This window comes from Somniosus microcephalus, unplaced genomic scaffold, assembly GCF_052327205.1.
Source record: "Somniosus microcephalus isolate GS21.2 unplaced genomic scaffold, FLI_Smic_1.0 unresolved_chr2, whole genome shotgun sequence".
In the NCBI taxonomy this organism is placed as follows: domain Eukaryota; kingdom Metazoa; phylum Chordata; class Chondrichthyes; order Squaliformes; family Somniosidae; genus Somniosus; species Somniosus microcephalus.
In genome coordinates, this window is record NW_028225180.1 from 9,862,486 (window position 1) to 9,882,745 (window position 20,260).

At 56.4% G+C, this 20,260-nt stretch overlaps 1 protein-coding gene across 8 annotated transcripts in view; it reads right to left on the bottom strand.

Moving 5' to 3' along the window:
- Positions 1 to 13,386: 13,386 nt before the first annotated feature.
- ctnnd1 (catenin (cadherin-associated protein), delta 1) overlaps positions 13,387 to 20,260 on the bottom strand; it is a 126,682-nt gene continuing 119,808 nt past the window's right edge. For all 8 annotated transcript variants that reach the window (XM_085975833.1, XM_085975830.1, XM_085975829.1 and 5 more), the window contains one exon: positions 13,387 to 16,238. Coding sequence is in view for 1 of the 8 variants with exons in the window: in XM_085975832.1 (XP_085831958.1) it covers positions 16,230 to 16,238 (9 nt within the window). In the remaining 7 variants the exon portion in view is untranslated. The remainder of the gene's footprint in view (positions 16,239 to 20,260) is intronic.

Genomic DNA, 20,260 nt, shown 5'->3' on the forward strand with positions numbered 1-20,260 from the left:
GCGCTCCCTCAGTACTGCCCCTCCGACAGTGCAGCGCTCCCTCAGTACTGCCCCTCCGACAGTGCGACGCTCCCTCAGTACTGTCCCCCCGACAGTGCAGCGCTCCCTCAGTACTGCCCCTCCGACAGTGCGGCGCTCCCTCAGTACTGCCCCTCCGACAATGCGACGCTCCCTCAGTACTGCCCCTCCAACAGTGCAGGGCTCCCTCAGTGCTGCCCCTCCGACCATGCGGTGCTCCTTCAGTACTGCACCTCCGACAGTGCTGCGCTCCCTCAGTACTGCCCCTTCGACACTGCAACGCTCCCTCAGTACTGCCCCTCCGACAGTGCAGCGCTCCCTCAGTACTGCCGCTCCGACAGTGCGACGCTCCCTCAGTACTGCCCCTCCAACAGTGCAGCGCTGCCTCGGTACTGCCCCTCTGACTGCAGCGCTCCCTCAGTACTGCCCCTCCGATAGTGCAGCCCTCCCTCAGTACTGCCCCTCCAACAGTGCAGGGCTCCCTCAGTACTGCCCCCCCGACAGTGCAGCGCTCCCTCAATACTGCCCCCCGACAATGCGGCGCTCCCTCAGTACTGCCCCTCCGACAGTGCAGCGCTCCCTCAGTACTACCCATCCGACAGTGCAGCGCTCCCTCAGCACTGCCCCTCCGACAGTGCGACGCTCCCTCAGTACTGCCCCCCCGGCAGTGCGGCGCTCCCTCAATACTGCCCCCCAACAGTGCAGCGCTCCCTCAATACTGCCCCTCCGACAGTGCAGCGCTCCCTCAGTACTGCCCCTCCGACAGTGCAGCGCTCCCTCAGTACTGCCCCTCCGACAGTGCAGCGCTCCCTCAGTACTGCCCCTCCGACACTGCGGTGCTCCCTCAGTACTGCCCCTCCGACAGTGCGACGCTCCCTCAGTACTGCCCCTCTGACAGTGCAGCGCTCCCTCGGTACTGCGCCCTCCGACTGCAGTGCTCCCTCAGTACTGCCCCTCCAACAGTGCAGCACTCCCTCAATACTGCCCCTCCAACAGTGCAACGTGCCCTCAGTACTGCCCCTCCAACAGTGCAACGCTCCCTCAGTACTGCCCCTCCGACAGTGCAGAGTTCCCTCAGTACTGCCCCTCCGACAGTGCGGCGCTCCCTCAGTACTGCCCCCCCGACAGTGCAGCGCTCCCTCAGTACTGCCCCTCCAACAGTGCAGCGCTCCCTCAGTACTGCCCCTCCGACAGTGTGACGCTCCCTCAGTACTGCCACCCCGACAGTGCAGCGCTCCCTCAGTACTGCCCCTCCGACAGTGCAGCGCTCCCTCAGTACTGCGCCTCCGACAGTGCAGCGCTGCCTCGGTACTGCCCCTCCGACTGCAGCGCTCCCTCAGTACTGCCCCTCCGATAGTGCAGCTCTCCCTCAGTACTGCCCCTCCAACAGTGCAGTGCTCCCTCAGTACTGCCCCTCCGACAGTGCGGCGCTCCCTCAGTACTGCCCCCCCGACAGTGCAGCGCTCCCTCAGTACTGCCCCTCCGACAGTGCGACGCTCCCTCAGTACTGCCCCTCCGACAGTGCAGAGCTCCCTCAGTACTGCCCATCCGACAGTGCGGCGCTCCCTCAGTACTGCCCCCCCGACAGTGCAGCGCTCCCTCAGTACTGCCCCTCCAACAGTGCAGCGCTCCCTCAGTACTGCCCCTCCGACAGTGCAGCGCTCCCTCATTACTGCCCCTCCAACAGTGCAGCGCTCCCTCAGTACTGCACCTCCGACAGTGCAGCGCTCCCTCAGTACAGCTCCTCCGACAGTGCGGTGCTCCCTCAGTACTGACCCTCCGACAGTACAGCGCTCCCTCAGTACTTCCCCTCCGACAGTGCGATGCTCCCTCATTACTGCCCCTCCGACAGTGCGACGCTCCCTCAGTACTGCCCCTCCAACAGTGCAGGGCTCCCTCAGTGCTGCCCCTCCGACAGTGTGGCGCTCCCTCAGTACTGCCCCCCCGACGACGCAGCGCTCCCTCGTTACTGCCCCTCCGACAGTGCAGCGCTCCCTCAGTACTGCCCCTCCGACAGTGCGGCGCTCCCTCAGTACTGCCCCTCCGACAATGCGGTGCTCCCTCAGTACTGCCCCTCCGACAGTGCAGCGCTCCCTCAGCACTGCTCCTCCGACCATGCGGTGCTCCTTCAGTACTGCACCTCCGACAGTGCTGCGCTTCCTCAGTACTGCCCCTTCGACACTGCAACGCTCCCTCAGTACTGCCCCTCCGACAGTGCAGCGCTCCCTCAGTACTGCCCCTCCGACAGTGCGACGCTCCCTCAGTACTGCCCCTCCAACAGTGCAGCGCTGCCTCGGTACTGCCCCTCTGACTGCAGCGCTCCCTCAGTACTGCCCCTCCGATAGTGCAGCCCTCCCTCAGTACTGCCCCTCCAACAGTGCAGGGCTCCCTCAGTACTGCCCCCCCGACAGTGCAACGCTCCCTCTGTACTGCCCCTCCGACAGTGCAGCGCTCCCTCAATACTGCCCCCCGACAATGCGGCGCTCCCTCAGTACTGCCCCTCCGACAGTGCAGCGCTCCCTCAGTACTACCCATCCGACAGTGCAGCGCTTCCTCAGCACTGCCCCTCCGACAGTGCGACGCTCCCTCAGTACTGCCCCCCCGGCAGTGCGGCGCTCCCTCAATACTACCCCCCAACAGTGCAGCGCTCCCTCAATACTGCCCCTCCGACAGTGCAGCGCTCCCTCAGTACTGCCCCTCCGACAGTGCAGCGCTCCCTCAGTACTGCCCCTCCGACAGTGCAGCGCTCCCTCAGTACTGCCCCTCCGACACTGCGGTGCTCCCTCAGTACTGCCCCTCCGACAGTGCGACGCTCCCTCAGTACTGCCCCTCTGACAGTGCAGCACTCCCTCGGTACTGCGCCCTCCGACTGCAGTGCTCCCTCAGTACTGCCCCTCCAACAGTGCAGCACTCCCTCAATACTGCCCCTCCAACAGTGCAACGTGCCCTCAGTAGTGCCCCTCCAACAGTGCAACGCTCCCTCAGTACTGCCCCTCCGACAGTGCAGAGTTCCCTCAGTACTGCCCCTCCGACAGTGCGGCGCTCCCTCAGTACTGCCCCCCCGACAGTGCAGCGCTCCCTCAGTACTGCCCCTCCGGGGGTGCAGCGCTCCCTCAGTACTGCGCCTCCGACAGTGCGGCGCTGCCTCGGTACTGCCACCCCGACAGTGCAGCGCTCCCTCAGTACTGCCCCTCCGGGGGTGCAGCGCTCCCTCAGTACTGCGCCTCCGACAGTGCAGCGCTGCCTCGGTACTGCCCCTCCGACTGCAGCGCTCCCTCAGTACTGCCCCTCCGATAGTGCAGCTCTCCCTCAGTACTGCCCCTCCAACAGTGCAGTGCTCCCTCAGTACTGCCCCTCCGACAGTGCGGCGCTCCCTCAGTACTGCCCCTCCGACAGTGCAGAGCTCCCTCAGTACTGCCCCTCCGACAGTACGGCGCTCCCTCAGTACTGCCCCCCCGACAGTGCAGCGCTCCCTCAGTACTGCCCCTCCAACAGTGCAGCGCTCCCTCAGTACTGCCCCTCCGACAGTGCGACGCTCCCTCAGTACTGCCCCCCCGACAGTGCAGCGCTCCCTCAGTACTGCCCCTCCGACAGTGCAGCGCTCCCCCAGTACTGCCCCTCCGACAGTGCAGCGCTGCCTCGGTACTGCCCCTCCGACAGTGCCGCGCTCCCTCAGTACTGCCCCTCCGACAGTGCAGCGCTCCCTCAGCACTGCCCCTCCGACAGTGCTGCGCTCCCTCAGTACTGCCCCTCTGACAGTGCAGCGCTCCCTCATTACTGCCCCTCCGACAATGCACCGCTCCCTCAGTGCTGCCCCTCCGACAGTGCAGCGCTCCCTCAGCACTGCCCCTCCGACACTGCAGCGCTCCCTCAGTACTGCCCCTCTGACAGTGCAGCGCTCCCTCAGTACTGCCCCTCCGACAGTGCGACGCTCCCTCAGTACTGCCCCTCCGACAGTGCAGCGCTCCCTTATTACTGCCCCCTCCGACTGCAGCGCTCCCTCAGTACTGCCCCTCCGACAGTGCAGCACTCCCTCAATACTGCCCCTCCAACAGTGCAACTTGCCCTCATTACTGCCCCTCCAACAGTGCAACGCTCCCTCAGTACTGCCCCTCCGACAGTGCAGAGCTCCCTCAGTACTGCCCCTCCGACAGTGCAGCGCTCCCTCAGTACTGCCCCCCCGACAGTGCAGCGCTCCCTCAGTGCTGCCCCTCCGACAGTGCAGCGCTCCCTCAGTACTGCCCCTCCGACAGTGCGACGCTCCCTCAGTACTGTCCCCCCGACAGTGCAGCGCTCCCTCAGTACTGCCCCTCCGACAGTGCAGCGCTGCCTCTGTACTGCCACTCCGACTGCAGCGCTCCCTCAGTACTGCCCCTCCGATAGTGCAGCTCTCCCTCAGTACTGCCCCTCCAACAGTGCAGGGCTCCCTCATTACTGCCCCTCCGACAGTGCGACGCTCCCTCAGTACTGCCCCCCCGACAGTGCAGCGCTCCCTCAGTACTGCCCCCCGACAGTACAGCGCTCCCTCAATACTGCCCCTCTGACAGTGCAGCGCTCCCTCAGTACTGCCCCTCCGACAGTGCACCGCTCGCTCAGTACTGCCCCTCCGACAGTGCAGCGCTCCCTCAGTACTGCCCCTCTGACAGTGCAGCGCTGCCTCAGCACTGCTCCTCCGACAATGTGGCGCTCCCTCAGTACTGCCCCTCCGACAGTGCTGCGCTCCCTAAGTACTACCCCTACGACAGTGCAGAGCTCCCTCAGTACTGCCCCTCCGACAGTGCGGCGCTCCCTCAGTACTGCCCCCCCGACAGTGCAGCGCTCCCTCAGTACTGCCCCCCCGACAGTGCAGCGCTCCCTCAGTACTGCCCCTCCGACAGTGCGACGCTCCCTCAGTACAGCCCCCCCGACAGTGCAGCGCTCCCTCAGTACTGCCCCCCCCGACAGTGCAGCGCTCCCTTAGTACTGCCCCTCCGACAGTGCGACGCTCCCTCAGTACTCCCCCTCCGACAGTGCGATGCTCCCTCAGTATTGCCCCCCCGACAGTGCAGCGCTCCCTCAGTTCTGCCCCTCCGACAGTGCTGCGCTCCCTCAGTACTGCCCCTCCGACAGTGCAGCGCTCCCTCAGCACTGCCCCTCCGACAGTGCGATGCTCCCTCAGTACTGCCCCCCGCGACAGTGCGGCGCTCCCTCAATACTGCCCCCCGACAGTGCAGCGCTCCCTCAGTACTGCCCCTCCGACAGTGCACCGCTCCCTCAGTACTGCTCCTCCGACAATGTGGCGCTCCCTCAGTACTGCCCCTCCGACAGGGCGATGCTCCCTCAGTACTGCCCCTCCAACAGTGCAACGTGCCCTCATTACTGCCCGTCCAACAGTGCAACGCTCCCTCAGTACTGCTCCTCCGACAGTGCAGAGCTCCCTCAGTACTGCCCCTCCGACAGTGCGGCGCTCCCTCAGTACTGCCCCTCCGACAGTGCAGCGCTCCCTCAGTACTGCCCCTCCGACAGTGCTGCGCTCCCTTAGTACTGCCCCCCCGACAGTGCAGCGCTCCCTCAGTACTGCCCCTCCGACAGTGCAGCGCTGCCTCGGTACTGCCACTCCGACTGCAGCGCTCCCTCAGTACTGCCCCTCCGACAGTGCAGCTCTCCCTCAGTACTGCCCCTCCAACAGTGCAGCGCTCCCTCAGTACTGCCCCTCCGACAGTGCTGTGCTCCCTTAGTACTGCCCCCCCCGACAGTGCGGCGCTCCCTCAGTAGTGCCCCCCCGACAGTGCAGCGCTCCCTCAGTACTGCCCCCCGACAGTGCAGCGCTCTCTCAATACTGCTCCTCCGACAATGTGGCGCTCCCTCAGTACTGCCCCTCCGACAGTGCTGCGCTCCCTTAGTACTGCCCCTCCGACACTGCAGCGCTCCCTCAGTACTGCCCCTCCGACAGTGCAGCGCTCCCTCAGTACTGCCCCTCCGACACTGCGGTGCTACCTCAGTACTGCCCCTCCGACAGTGCAGCGCTCCCTCGGTACTGCCCCCTCCGACTGCAGCGCTCCCTCAGTACTGCCCCTCCGACAGTGCAGCACTCCCTCAATACTGCCCCTCCAGCAGTGCAATGTGCCCTCATTACTGCCCCTCCAACAGTGCAACGCTCCCTCAGTACTGCCCCTCCGACAGTGCAGAGCTCTCTCAGTACTGCCCCTCCGACAGTGCGGCACTCCTTCAGTACTGCCCCCCCCCGACAGTGCAGCGCTCCCTCAGTACTGCCCCTCCGACAGTGCAGCGCTCCCTCAATACTGCCCCTCTGACAGTGCGGCGCTCCCTCAGTACTGCCCCTCCGATAGTGCAGCGCTCCCTCAGTACTGCCCCTCCGATAGTGCAGCGCTCCCTCAGTACTGCCCCTCCGATAGCGCAGCGCTCCCTCAGTACTGACCCTCCGACAGCGCAGCGCTCCCTCAGCACTGACCCTCCGACAGTGCAGCGCTCCCTCAGTACTGACCCTCCGACAGTGCAGCGCTCTCTCAGTACTGTCCCTCCGACAGTGCGGTGCTCCCTCAGTACTGCCCCTCCGACAGTGCGGCGCTCCCTCAGTACTGCCCCTCCAACAGTGCGGCGCTCCCTCAGTACTGCCCTCCGACAGTGCAGCGCTCCCTCAGTACTGCCCCTCCGACAGTGCAGCGCTCCCTCAGTACTGCCCCCTCCGACAGTACAGCACTCCCTCAGTACTGTCCCTCCGACAGTGCAGCGCTCCCTCAGTACTGCCCCCTCCGACAGTGCAGCGCTCCCTCAGTACTGCCCCTCCGACAGTGCAGCGCTTCCTCAGTACTGCCCCTCCGACAGTGCAGCGCTCCCTCAGTACTGCCCCTCCGACAGTGCAGCGCTCCCTCAGTACTGCCCCTCCGACAGTGCAGCGCTCCCTCAGTACTGCCCCTCCGACAGTACAGCACTCCCTCAGTACTGCCCCTCCGACAGTGCAGCACTCCCTCAGTCCTGAGAACCGGGGAAAGTCGGCCTGGATTATGGGTTTCCAGTCTCTGGAGTTGGGGCTCGATTACCCACAAGCTTAGATTGGTACCTGCGATGTGCCCTCCTGCTTAACAACCTGTCTCACGGCCGGCTCGCTGAACCCACCTCCCTCGATAAAGCAGTGATGCGGGCTGACTGCACTTCCTGTTGTTTCTAGTGGAGGAGGCTGTAAACGTTGGATTCTTGGGAGAACGGCAAAAGACTGCAGCCGTCCTTATGGTGTGGATTTTATTCTGCGGAGTCACTCGCTGTGTGACAGCATTGCCCGATAACCTTCCCCACGAACAAACGAGGAATCCAGATGAACAACTCGGCACAGGCCAGGAATAATACCTGGGCCCTGCTCGATTGTTCCCTGGGATGAGAGCGTTGTCCTATGAGGAGAGATTGAGTAGATCGGGCCGATACTCTCTGGAGTTTAGAAGAATGAGAGGTGATCTCATTGAAATGTATAAGATTCTGAGGGGCGATTGACAGGGTAGATGCTGAGAGGCTGTTTCCCCAGGGCTGGAGAGTCTAGAACTCGGGGGCATAGTCTCGGGATAAGGGGTCGGCCATTCAGGACTGAGATGAGGAGGAATGTCTTCACTCAGAGGGTGGTGAATCTTTGGAATTCTCTGCCCCAGAGGGCTGTAGAGGCTCAGTCGTTGAGTATATTCAAGGCAGAGATCGAGAGATTTTTGTATACCAAGGGAATCAAGGGATAGTGCAGGAAAGTGGATGATCAGCCATGATCTTAGTGAATGGTGGAACAGGCTCGAGGGGCCGAATGGCCGACTCCTGCTCCTAATTCTTAGGTTCTTCCTGCTCTGTTTGTGGGGCTCAGTGCCAAACACCAAGAGTGCGATCAACTAACTCAATGACCCCCCACCCGCCCAAAAATCACACACACGTGGAGGGGGTCAATTTGTTAAGTGTTTATTTACACATTTTAAGAAGCAAAATTAAGAAGAAAAACTCCCAGGGTAGTCAGACTGCGCGGAGATGGAGAGACGAGTGTGGAAACTCCCTCTTTCCCCCTCCAACCACACCACCACCCCCCCCCCCCCCAGCCGCTACTTCCTGTTCCCCCGTAACCTCTAACCCTGTCACGTAACGTGACGCGACTCCGGAGACTGGAGGGCCTCTCCACGCCCCCCGCCCGCCACCAGCGCCCGGTTTCGGAACAATCCGTGAAGCAAGACGCTGGGGATACGTTACAGGAAACAGAGGGGGGGGCGGGGTCCCCCACCCCTCGTGTTAAGGGGGGTGGGGCGGGCGTAAGCTTTGGGGGGACGAGTTAAGAGATCGACGTAATGGGAACCGTTCGAGGCGGAGAGTGTCCGGTGTCTGAAGGCCTCAGGCTTCATAGCCAGACTTCGCTCGCCGAGCGAGAGCAGGCCCCGGCCTCCTAACCCGTTCCCCGGGTAACTATCCCCACCCGTCCCCTCCCTGACTTAAGGCACACAGAACAGAGGCTAACCTCAGTTTCCCCCCCTCCCCAGGATTTCCTGCTAGTTACACGGAGATCTCCAATGGGGTAGAATGCCCTTCTCAACTCCCAAGGGATCCTTAATGTTCACCTCAACGGGCCAGTGAGGGGATGTTTGGGGGTGGGGGAGAGAAAGCGAAGGTTTTGGTTCCTAGCCTAGTCCAACAACGTTGCACTCCTTCCCCCCCCACCGCCTCCCTAAGTGCAGCAATGGGGGTCTCGTAGATGCAGGAAGGATGTTCCCGATGGCGGGGGAGTCCAGAACCAGGGGTCACAGTCTAAGGATAAGGGGTAAGCCATTTAGGACAGAGATGAGGAGGAATTTTTTTCACCCAGAGAGTGGTGAACCTGTGGAATTCATTAAATATATTCAAGAAGGAGTTAGATATATTTCTTAAGGCTAAAGGGATCAAGGGATATGGGGAGAAAGCAGGGACAGGGTACTGAATTTGGATGATCAGCCATGATCTCATTGAATGGCGGAACAGTCTTGAGGGGCCGAATGGCCTACTCCTGCTCCTATCTTCTATGTTTCTATGTCCGAGGATGAGGGGTTCAAGAACCCGTTCTCCCCCCGCCCGCCCCACAGTCAAGTCTGAACCAAGGACCCTCACAGAGGGGGAAGTGCGATACAGACTGAGCCACTGACCCTGTCCCCCACTAACCCTCGGGGCGTCTCGACAAGAGCCCCGCGTCGATGACGATCCAATTGAGCGACGTCAGTCCCGCATCTCCCCGCCGCCCTCGCCCTTTCAGGGCAGCTTTCGGCCAAAAACCCAACACACCCGATGGAGCGGAGCGGAAAAAACTTAACACACGCGGGAAGGGCTGAATTTGTTAAGTGTTTATTTATACAGTTTTACAGAGCAAAATTTAAAAAAGGAAAAAAAAACCTCCCGGGAACAGTCAGTCTGCGCGGAGGAGATGGAGAGACGAGTGTGGAAACTCCCTCTTTCCTCCGTCTCCCCTCCTCCACTTCCCCCCCAAAACCTCGAACCCCGTCACGTAACGTGACGCGACTCCGGAGAGAGGAGGGCCTCTCCTCGCCTCGCCCCCCCACATCACCCAGCTCCGGACAAAATCCGTGAAGCGAGACGCTGGCGATACGTTACAGGAAACAGAGTGGGTCTCTCCCACCGCCCCCCTCACCGCTCGAGTTAAGGGGGTGGAACGGTGGGGGGGAGGGGGAGCAAGTTAAGAGATCGAGGCAGAGGGAACTGTTCGAGGCGGAGAGCGCCCGATCTCTAAAGGCCTCAGGCTTCGCAGCCAGACTTCCCTCGTCCCAAGAGAGAGCAGGCCGCGGCCTCCTAACCCATTCCCCGGGTAACTATCCCCTCCCTCCCCTCCCTCCCCCACCCACCCACCCTAACCTAAGGCACACAGAAGAGAGGCTAACCTCAGTTTCACCCCCCCTCCCCACTCCCACCCCAACTTCCCCAGGAATTTCCTGCTATCTACACGGAGGTCCGCCGACCCGACAATTTACTCTCCCCTCCGCTCTCCTCTCCACCCTCGGACAGAACTGGCGAGGACACCTCGCTAATGCGGCTCCCGCGGTTTCAGAGCGTCTGAAAGATGGGGGAATGAAATGGGATCAAAATTGAATTGTTTCAGCACCGACGTTTTAAACAGAAACACACACACACACACGCTCAAGAGGTTTTAGTTAAAGAAGAAATCCGTGCGGGTTGTTTATTGAAAGTTACTTCTGATGGGAGCCTGGGGCCGTTCCTGTTGTGTGTGTGGGGCTCAGTACCACACCGGGTGAGAGATCAGGCTCACTCAGCACAGGCCGGGGATGGAGCCTGGGCCTTTCCTGCTCAGTGTGTGGGGCTCAGTACCACACCGGGTGTGAGATCAGGCTCACTCAGCACAGGCCGGGGATGGAGCCTGGGCCTTTCCTGCTCTGTGTGTGTGTGTGTGGGGCTCAGTACCACACCGGGTGAGAGATAAGGCTAGCTCAGGACTAGGCCGGGGATGGAGCCTGGGCCTTTCCTGCTGTGTGTGTGTGGGGGGCATTCAAGCACCAAGCCCCTCAGACCTGCTGCCTTTATTTGATAAAGGTCCTGAAATAATTCTGTTGTTTTTGGTGAGAGAGAGAGAGAGAAAGCTCTGGAGTGGATTCGCGACAAGAATAAGCTGCTCGCCATTTCCCCGATAAAATTGTCGAAAGCGATTTGTTTCTGGCTCCTGAATACAGCCTTTATTTTCTTTGTTTAAAAAAAACACGTACTTTTATTCAGGTTAAAAAAAAGAATCAAATAGCAAAGGTAATTAGGCCTTAGATTTACAAGAATATCTATAGTGGTGATTGTTCCCCGATTCCGATCAGCAATCAACTTCGGAAACACACGGGGGGGGGGAAAACGAGAGAGTTAAACAGGCGGCCATGGTCCCAGAATCAAGGTCCGATCGATGAGTTGCAGCCCCGCTTTCACTCTCCCCGCTTCCCTTCGCTCCCCTCTACCCTCCTCTACTCCCCCCCCAATCGCCAGTGCGCCAACCGTGCCCTGTAGCGGCTATGAGAACAGGGCAATCCCCGGCCAATACAGGGCTCGCTGTCGGCACAGTGCCCGATTCCCCTTGACAACGAGATAAGGGAGAAGCCGGCCCGTCATGTGACGCGCAACACTTTCAGGAGACGCCGTCCATCCAGTGCCGGGCAATCTCCAAGGAATGAGCCTGGAGATTGAGGGCCACCAATGTCGTTGGGTTTTTATTGGGGGTGCGGGCAGCGGCAGAGTATCGTCTCCAAGGGGGTAGGCCTACTTTCTCAACTCCCGAGGGATCCTCAACCTTCACCTCAATGGGCAGGCGAGGAGGGGGGGTTGGGCGTGGATGGAGAAAAGAGACGGTCTCGGTTCAAAGCCGTGTCCGTACCTCCCAACAACGTTGCACTCCTTCCCCCCCAACCGCCCCCGAGGTACAGCACTGGGAGTCTCGTCCTAGGTTGTGGGGTTCAAGAACCCGTTCCCCCACCCCCTCCACACACAGACACAGAGTCAAGTCTGAACCAAGGACCCTCACAGAGGGGGAAGTGCGATACAGACTGAGCCACACTGACCCTTTCCCCCACTAACCCTCGGGGCGTCTTGACAAGAGCCCCGCGTCGATGACGATCCAATTGGGCAACGTCAGTCCCGCATCTCCCCGCCGCCCTCGCCCTTTCAGAGCAGCTTTCGGCCAAAAACCCAACACGCCTGACGGAGCGGAGCGGAAAAAACTTAACAAATTCAGCCCTTCCCGCGTGTGTTAAGTGTTTATTTATACAGTTTTACAGAGCAAAATTTAAAAAAGGAAAATAAAACCTCCCAGGAGCAGTCAGTCTGCGCGGAGGAGATGGAGAGAAGAGTGTGGAAACTCCCTCTTTCCTCCGTCTCCCCTCCTCCACTTCCCCCCGCCGAAACCTCGAACCCCGTCACGTAACATGACGCGACTCCGGAGAGAGGAGGGCCTCTCCTCGCCCCCCCCCCAGCTCCCAGCATCACCCAGCTCCGCACAAAATCCATGAAGCAAGACGCTGGCGATACGTTACAGGAAACAGAGTGGGTCTCCCCCACCCCCCCCACCGTTCGAGTTAAGGGGGTGGAACGGTGGGGGGAGGGGGAGCAAGTTAAGAGATCGAGGCAGAGGGAACTGTTCGAGGCGGAGAGCGCCCGATCTCTAAAGGCCTCAGGCTTCGCAGCCAGGCTTCCCTCGCCCCGAGAGACAGAGAGCAGGCCGCGGCCTCCTAACCCGTTCCCTGGGTAACTATCCCCTCCCTCCCTCCCCACCCGTCCCCTCCCTAACCTAAGGCACACAGAAGAGAGACTAACCTCAGTTTCCGCCCCCCCTCCCCACCCCCAGCCCACTTCCCCAGGAATTTCCTGCTATCTACACGGAGATCCGCCGACCCGACAATTTACTCTCCCCTCCGCTCTCCTCTCCAACCTCGGGCAGAACTGGCGAGGACACCTCGCTAATGCGGCTCCCGCGGTTTCAGAGCGTCTGAAAGATGGGGGAATGAAATGGAAGCAAGATTGAATTGTTTCAGCACCGACGTTTTAAACAGAAACACACACACACACACGCGCTCAAGAGGTTTTAGTTCAACAAGAAATCCGTGCGGGTTGTTTATTGAAAGTTACTTGGTAATGTCTCCTCCGATGGGAGCCTGGGGCCGTTCCTGTTGTGTGTGTGGGGCTCAGTACCACACCGGGTGAGAGATCAGGCTCACTCAGGACTAGGCCAGGGATGGAGCCTGGGCCTCTCCTGCTCTGTGTGTGTGTGTGGGGCTCAGTGCCACACCGGGTGTGAGATCAGACTCACTCAGCACAGGCCGGGGATGGAGCCTGGGCCTTTCCTGCTCTGTGTGTGTGTGTGGGGCTCAGTACCACACCGGGTGTGAGATCAGGCTCCCTCAGCACAGGCCGGGGATGGAGCCTGGGCCTTTCCTGCTCTGTGTGTGTGGGGCTCAGTACCACACCGGGTGTGAGATCAGACTCACTCAGCACAGGCCGGGGATGGAGCCTGGGCCTTTCCTGCTCTGTGTGTGTGGGGCTCAGTACCACACCGGGTGTGAGATCAGGCTCACTCAGCACAGGCCGGGGATGGAGCCTGGGCCTTTCCTGCTCTGTGTGTGTGGGGCTCAGTACCACACCGGGTGTGAGATCAGCTCACTCAGCACATTCCAGGGATGGAGCCTGGGCCTCTCCTGCTCGGTGTGTGTGGGGCTCAGTACCACACCGGGTGAGAGATAAGGCTAGCTCAGGACTAGGCCAGGGATGGAGCCTGGGCCTTTCCTGCTCTGTGTGTGGGGGGGCATTCAAGCACCAAGCCTCTCAGGCCTGCTGCCTTTATTTGATAAAGTTCCTGAAATAATTCTGTTGTTTTTGGTGAGAGAGAGAGAGAGAGAGAGAGAGAGAGAGAGAAAGCTCTGGAGTAGATTCGCGACAAGAATAAGCTGCTCACCATTTCCCCGATAAAATTGTCGGAAGCGATTTGGTTCTGCCTCCTGAATACAGCCTTTATTTTCTTTGTTAAAAAAAACACGTACTTTTATTCAGGTTAAAAAAAAGAATCAAATAGCAAAGGTAATTAGGCCTTCGATTTACAAGAATATCTATAGTGGTGATTGTTCCCCGATTCCGATCAGCAATCAACTTCGGAAACACACGGGGGGAAAAACGAGAGAGTTAAACAGGCGGCCATGGTCCCAGAATCAAGGTCCGATCGATGAGTTGCAGCCCCGCTTTCACTCTCCCCGCTTCCCTTCGCTCCCCGCTTCCCTTCGCCCCCCTCTGGTCTCCTCTACTCCCCCCATCACCAGTGGGCCAACCGCGCCCTGTAGCAGCTACGAGAACAGGGCAATCCCCAGCCAATACAGGGCTCGCTGTTGGCACAGCGCCTGATTCCCCTTGACAACGAGAGAGGGGAGGAGCCGACCCTTCACGCGACGCGCGACACTTTCGGGAGACGCCGTCCATCCAGTGCCGGGCAATCTCCGAGAAATGAGCCTGGAGATTGAGGGCCGCCAGTCGTTGGGTTTTTATTGGTGGTGCGGGCAGAGCGAGGAATATCATCTCCAAGGGGGTAGGACTGCTTTCTCAACTCCCGAGGGATCCTTAATGTTCACCTCAACGGGCCAGTGAGGGGATGTTGTGTGGGTTGGGGGGGGGGGGGGGGAGAGAAAGTGAAGGTCTTGGTTCCTAGCCTAGTCCAACAACATAGCACTCGTTCCCCCTCCCTAAGTACAGCAATGGGGGTCTCGTCCTAGGATGAGGGGTTCAAGAACCCGTTCTCCCCTGCCCCCCCCACACACAGAGTCAAGTCTGAACCAATGACCCTCACAGAGGGGGGAAGAGTGATACTGACTGATCCACACTGACCCTTTCCGCCCCCCGCCCCCCGCTAACCCCTCGGGCCTCTTGACAAGAGCCCCGCGTCGATCAGGACCCAGTGGGGCAGAGTCAGTCCCACGGCTTCGCCCCCCCCACCGCTGACGATAAACTTGATGTCAATGTGCCTTGGCCAAAATCTACCCAACCCAACCTTTCCCCGCCGCGAGAATGGTCCATTGCAGGCAACACAGTGGGTGGGGTTGACGATGATATCGCCCAACGGGAACAGCTCAACTGAGATGGATAAGAGTGGGGGTGGTGAGGGTGAGCGAGAGCGAGAGATGGGGGGGGGGGGGGGGGGGAAGCCATTAATTTGTCGGGAGACGCCCCTCCATATCCATCCCTCCCCCCACCACACAGGTTCATGCCAAACGCACGCAGGAAAAGAACTGAGAAAAGGAGGTGGATGGGGAGACGGGAATAATCCACAGGATACTCATTCATTGCATCTCTTTTCCACCACCCCCCCTTCTCGCGGTTCAAATCCACGTCGAAATCTCCAGATAAAAATCGGTTAACACCCAACGATGTCCCAACCAACAGCCCAGCTAAAAAATGCAACCTCCCCTCTCACTCCTGCTCATCCTTCGCCCTTCTAGAAAGGGAGACACAAGCTTGAAAGAAACCTAGAATCCTCGAATTGTCCCAAAGGTGCATGGAGATATTCTTTTCCCCTCCCGCAGATTTTCGTCTCGCTTATAAAACAGATGCCTCGCTTCCCCCACCCTGCCCTCCCGCACCCCACACACAAAGGGAAACACGCGCACACGCGCACCCAACTCTCGCAGCCGGGCTGGGTACAGAAGATCCCGGGAGAGAAGACGGGGGGGGGGGGGGGGGGTCGCGGTCCGGTGCCCACACTGCGCCGAGTCCGCGCCGACCCGTTTCTTTCTCGAGGGTTTCCCAAAAGACGGAGGTCGAGGAACGTGAGTGTTCCCCAACACGTCCCTGTGGAGACGACCAGCCTTTCCCCTCGTGCGTAGGGGATGCCTTGGGATTTCCATACACGATTGGGGGTCCAGGTAGAGAGAGAGGAGAGATAGGGGGGGGGGGGGGGGGGGGGGGAGAAATCTCCGAGCAAGACCCCGAGCAGAGGAGAAAATAAAGAATTAAACCCGGGGACAATCGAGTCTCAGGGGCCACCACCATCAACGAGATTGGTCCAATACACGAATAAAGCAGTAAGTCACGGAACATCTAGGAACCAGCTTCCAAACCTACGATTCTCTCTCTTCCCTCTAGCCCAGGGGGTAATAAAGGAGGGGGGAAGGGGGGTCATTTTAACCCAGCACGCCCATTGAAAGACTGACTGGGAGATTGGGTGCAACTCTGAGTTTTAGACCCGCCCTCCCATGCCCAAAATCAGGCTCTCCCAACAGGAAAGGCGGCGTCAACTCAGCTTTCCATCTCCATCCCACGAGGAGTCCCCGCAGGGCCGGCGAGGGTAGAATTAACCCTCCTTCTCCCACCCCCTCCAAATCCCACCCATGGAGCTGCGTGCGTTGTCCTACGGGAGAACCGGGAGATCAGGAGTGGCCAAGCTTAAACCTCGATCGGGAAGACAGTTAAAGGGGTCAAATTTGGGATCGTTCACTCAACCACCCAGCCAGGCCCGCCCTCTCCCTCCCTACCCCACTTTTATATATATACGTATATATATATATAATATATATTTTTAAAAAAAGCATAATTCGTTTAGTAGAAACAGAGGCTGTCTTTTCACTGGAGTTGCCGAGATGATTTAACGGGGGGGAACCTGATTGCTTAATTCTGCCACAAACTCTACCAGTCTCAATATCAAAATTGGCAGTGGCTTCTTCACCCAGTCAGTCAGTCAGTCGCGAGATGGTCTAATCTTTCTGAAAAGGAAAGAGAGCACAGGTTAATGAGAGTCAAGCTCAATGGAGAACACATCCAAGGTTATGTTACTGGACTAATAATCTAGGGTACGGTAGTGTAGGGGTCATGTTACTGGACTAATAACCCCTGCACTACCGTACCCCGGATTATTAGTCCAGTAACATAACCCCTACACTACTGTACCCCGGATTATTAGTCCAGTAACATAATCCGGGGTACGGTAGTGCAGGGGTTATGTTACTGGACTAATAATCTAGGGTACGGTAGTGTAGGGGTCATGTTACTGGACTAATAATCCGGGGTACGGTAGTGTAGGGGTCATGTTACTGGACTAATAATCCGGGGTACAGTAGTGTAGGGGTTGTGTTACTGGACTAAAAACCCCTGCACTACCGTACCCCGGATTATTAGTCCAGTAACATATAACCCCTACACTACTGTACCCCGGATTATTAGTCCAGTAACATAATCTGGGGTACGGTAGTGCAGGGGTTATGTTACTGGACTAATAATCCAGAGTACAGTAGTGTAGGGGTCATGTTACTGGACTAATAATCCAGGGTACAGTAGTGTAGGAGTCATGTTACTGGACTAATAATCCAGGGTACAGTAGTGTAGGAGTCATGTTACTGGACTAATAATCCAGGGTACAGTAGTGTAGGGGTCATGTTACTGGACTAATAATCCAGGGTACAGTAGTGTAGGGGTTATGTTACTGGACTAATAATCCAGGGTACAGTAGTGTAGGAGTCATGTTACTGGACTAATAATCCAGGGTACAGTAGTGTAGGGGTTATGTTACGGGAATAATCCAGGGTACAGTAGTGTAGGGGTTATGTTACGGGAATAATCCAGGGTACAGTAGTGTAGGGGTTGTGTTACTGGACTAATAATCCAGGGTACAGTAGTGTAGGGGTTATGTTACTGGACTAATAATCTAGGGTACAGTAGTGTAGGGGTTGTGTTACTGGACTAATAATCCAGGGTACAGTAGTGTAGGGGTTATGTTACTGGACTAATAATCCAGGGTACAGTAGTGTAGGGGTCATGTTACTGGACTAATAATCCAGGGTACAGTAGTGTAGGAGTCATGTTACTGGACTAATAATCCAGGGTACAGAAGTGTAGGGGTTATGTTACTGGACTAATAATCCAGGGTACAGTAGTGTAGGGGTTATGTTACTGGACTAATAATCCAGAGTACAGTAGTGTAGGGGTTATGTTACTGGACTAATAATCCAGGGTACAGTACTGTAGGGGTTATGTTACTGGACTAATAATCCATGGTACAGTAGTGTAGGGGTCATGTTACTGGACTAATAATCCAGGGTACAGTAGTGTAGGGGTCATGATACTGGACTAATAATCCAGGGTACAGTAGTGTAGGGGTTATGTTACTGGACTAATAATCCAGAGTACAGTAGTGTAGGGGTCATGTTACTGGACTAATAATCCAGGGTACAGTAGTGTAGGGGTTATGTTACTGGACTAATAATCCAGGATACAGTAGTGTAGGGGTCATGTTACTGGACTAATAATCCAGGGTACAGTAGTGTAGGGGTTATGTTACTGGACTAATAATCCAGGGTACAGTTGTGTAGGGGTCATGTTACTGGACTAATAATCCAGGGTACAGTAGTGTAGGGGTTATGTTACTGGACTAATAATCCAGGGTACAGTAGTGTAGGAGTCATGTTACTGGACTAATAATCCAGGGTACAGTAGTGTAGGGGTCATGTTACTGGACTAATAATCCAGGGTACAGTCGTGTAGGGGTCATGTTACTGGACTAATAATCCAGGGTACAGTAGTGTAGGGGTCATGTTACTGGACTAATAATCCAGGGTACAGTAGTGTAGGGGTCATGTTACTGGACTAATAATCCAGGGTACAGTAGTGTAGGGGTCATGTTACTGGACTAATAATCCAGAGTACAGTAGTGTAGGGGTTATGTTACTGGACTAATAATCCAGGGTACAGTAGTGTAGGGGTTATGTTACTGGACTAATAATCCAGGATACAGTAGTGTAGGGGTTATGTTACTGGACTAATAATCCAGGGTACAGTAGTGTAGGGGTTATGTTACTGGACTAATAATCCAGGATACAGTAGTGTAGGGGTTATGTTACTGGACTAATAATCCAGGGTACAGTAGTGTAGGGGTTATGTTACTGGACTAATAATCCAGGATACAGTAGTGTAGGGGTTATGTTACTGGACTAATAATCCAGGGTACAGTAGTGTAGGGGTCATGTTACTGGACTAATAATCCAGAGTACAGTAGTGTAGGGGTTATGTTACTGGACTAATAATCCAGGGTACAGTAGTGTAGGGGTTATGTTACTGGACTAATAATCCAGGGTACAGTAGTGTAGGGGTTATGTTACTGGACTAATAATCCAGGATACAGTAGTGTAGGGGTTATGTTACTGGACTAATAATCCAGGGTACAGTAGTGTAGGGGTTATGTTACTGGACTAATAATCCAGGGTACAGTAGTGTAGGGGTTATGTTACTGGACTAATAATCCAGGATACAGTAGTGTAGGGGTTATGTTACTGGACTAATAATCCAGGGTACAGTAGTGTAGGGGTTATGTTACTGGACTAATAATCCAGGATACAGTAGTGTAGGGGTTATGTTACTGGACTAATAATCCAGGGTACAGTAGTGTAGGGGTTATGTTACTGGACTAATAATCCAGGGAACAGTAGTGTAGGGGTTATGTTACTGGACTAATAATCCAGGGTACAGTAGTGTAGGAGTTATGTTACTGGACTAATAATCCATGGTACAGTAGTGTCGGGGTTATGTTACTGGACTAATAATCCAGGGTACAGTAGTGTCGGGGTTATGTCACTGGACTAATAATCCAGGGTACAGTAGTGTAGGGGTTATGTTACTGGACTAATAATCCAGGGTACAGTAGTGTAGGGGTTATGTTACTGGACTAATAATCCAGAGTACAGTAGTGTAGGGGTTATGTTACTGGACTAATAATCCAGGGTACAGTAGTGTAGGGGTTATGTTACTGGACTAATAATCCAGGGTACAGTAGTGTAGGGGTTATGTTACTGGACTAATAATCCAGGGTACAGTAGTGTAGGGGTTATGTTACTGGACTAATAATCCAGGGTACAGTAGTGTAGGGGTTATGTTACTGGACTAATAATCCAGGGTACAGTAGTGTAGGGGTTATGTTACTGGACTAATAATCCGGGGTACAGTAGTGTAGGGGTTATGTTACTGGACTAATAATCCAGGGTACGGTAGCGTAGGGATTATGTTACTGGACTAATAATCCAGGGTACAGTAGTGTAGGGGTTATGTTACAGGACTAATAATCCAGGGTACAGTAGTGTAGGGGTTATGTTACTGGACTAATAATCCAGGGTAATGTTACTGGACTAATAATCCAGGGTACAGTAGTGTAGGGGTTATGTTACTGGACTAATAATCCAGGGTACAGTAGTGTAGGGGTTATGTTACTGGACTAATAATCCAGGGTACAGTAGTGTAGGGGTTATGTTACTGGACTAATAATCCAGGGTAATGTTACTGGACTAATAATCCAGGGTACAGTAGTGTAGGGGTTATGTTACTGGACTAATAATCCAGGGTACAGTAGTGTAGGGGTTATGTTACTGGACTAATAATCCAGGGTAATGTTACTGGACTAATAATCCAGGGTACAGTAGTGTAGGGGTTATGTTACGGGAATAATCCAGGGTACAGTAGTGTAGGGGTTATGTTACTGGACTAATAATCCGGGGTACAGTAGTGTAGGGGTTATGTTACTGGACTAATAATCCAGGGTACAGTAGTGTAGGGGTCATGTTACTGGACTAATAATCCAGGGTACAGTAGTGTAGGGGTCATGTTACTGGACTAATAATCCAGGGTACAGTAGTGTAGGGGTCATGTTACTGGACTAATAATCCAGGGTACAGTAGTGTAGGGGTTATGTTACTGGACTAATAATCCAGGGTACAGTAGTGTAGGGGTCATGTTACTGGACTAA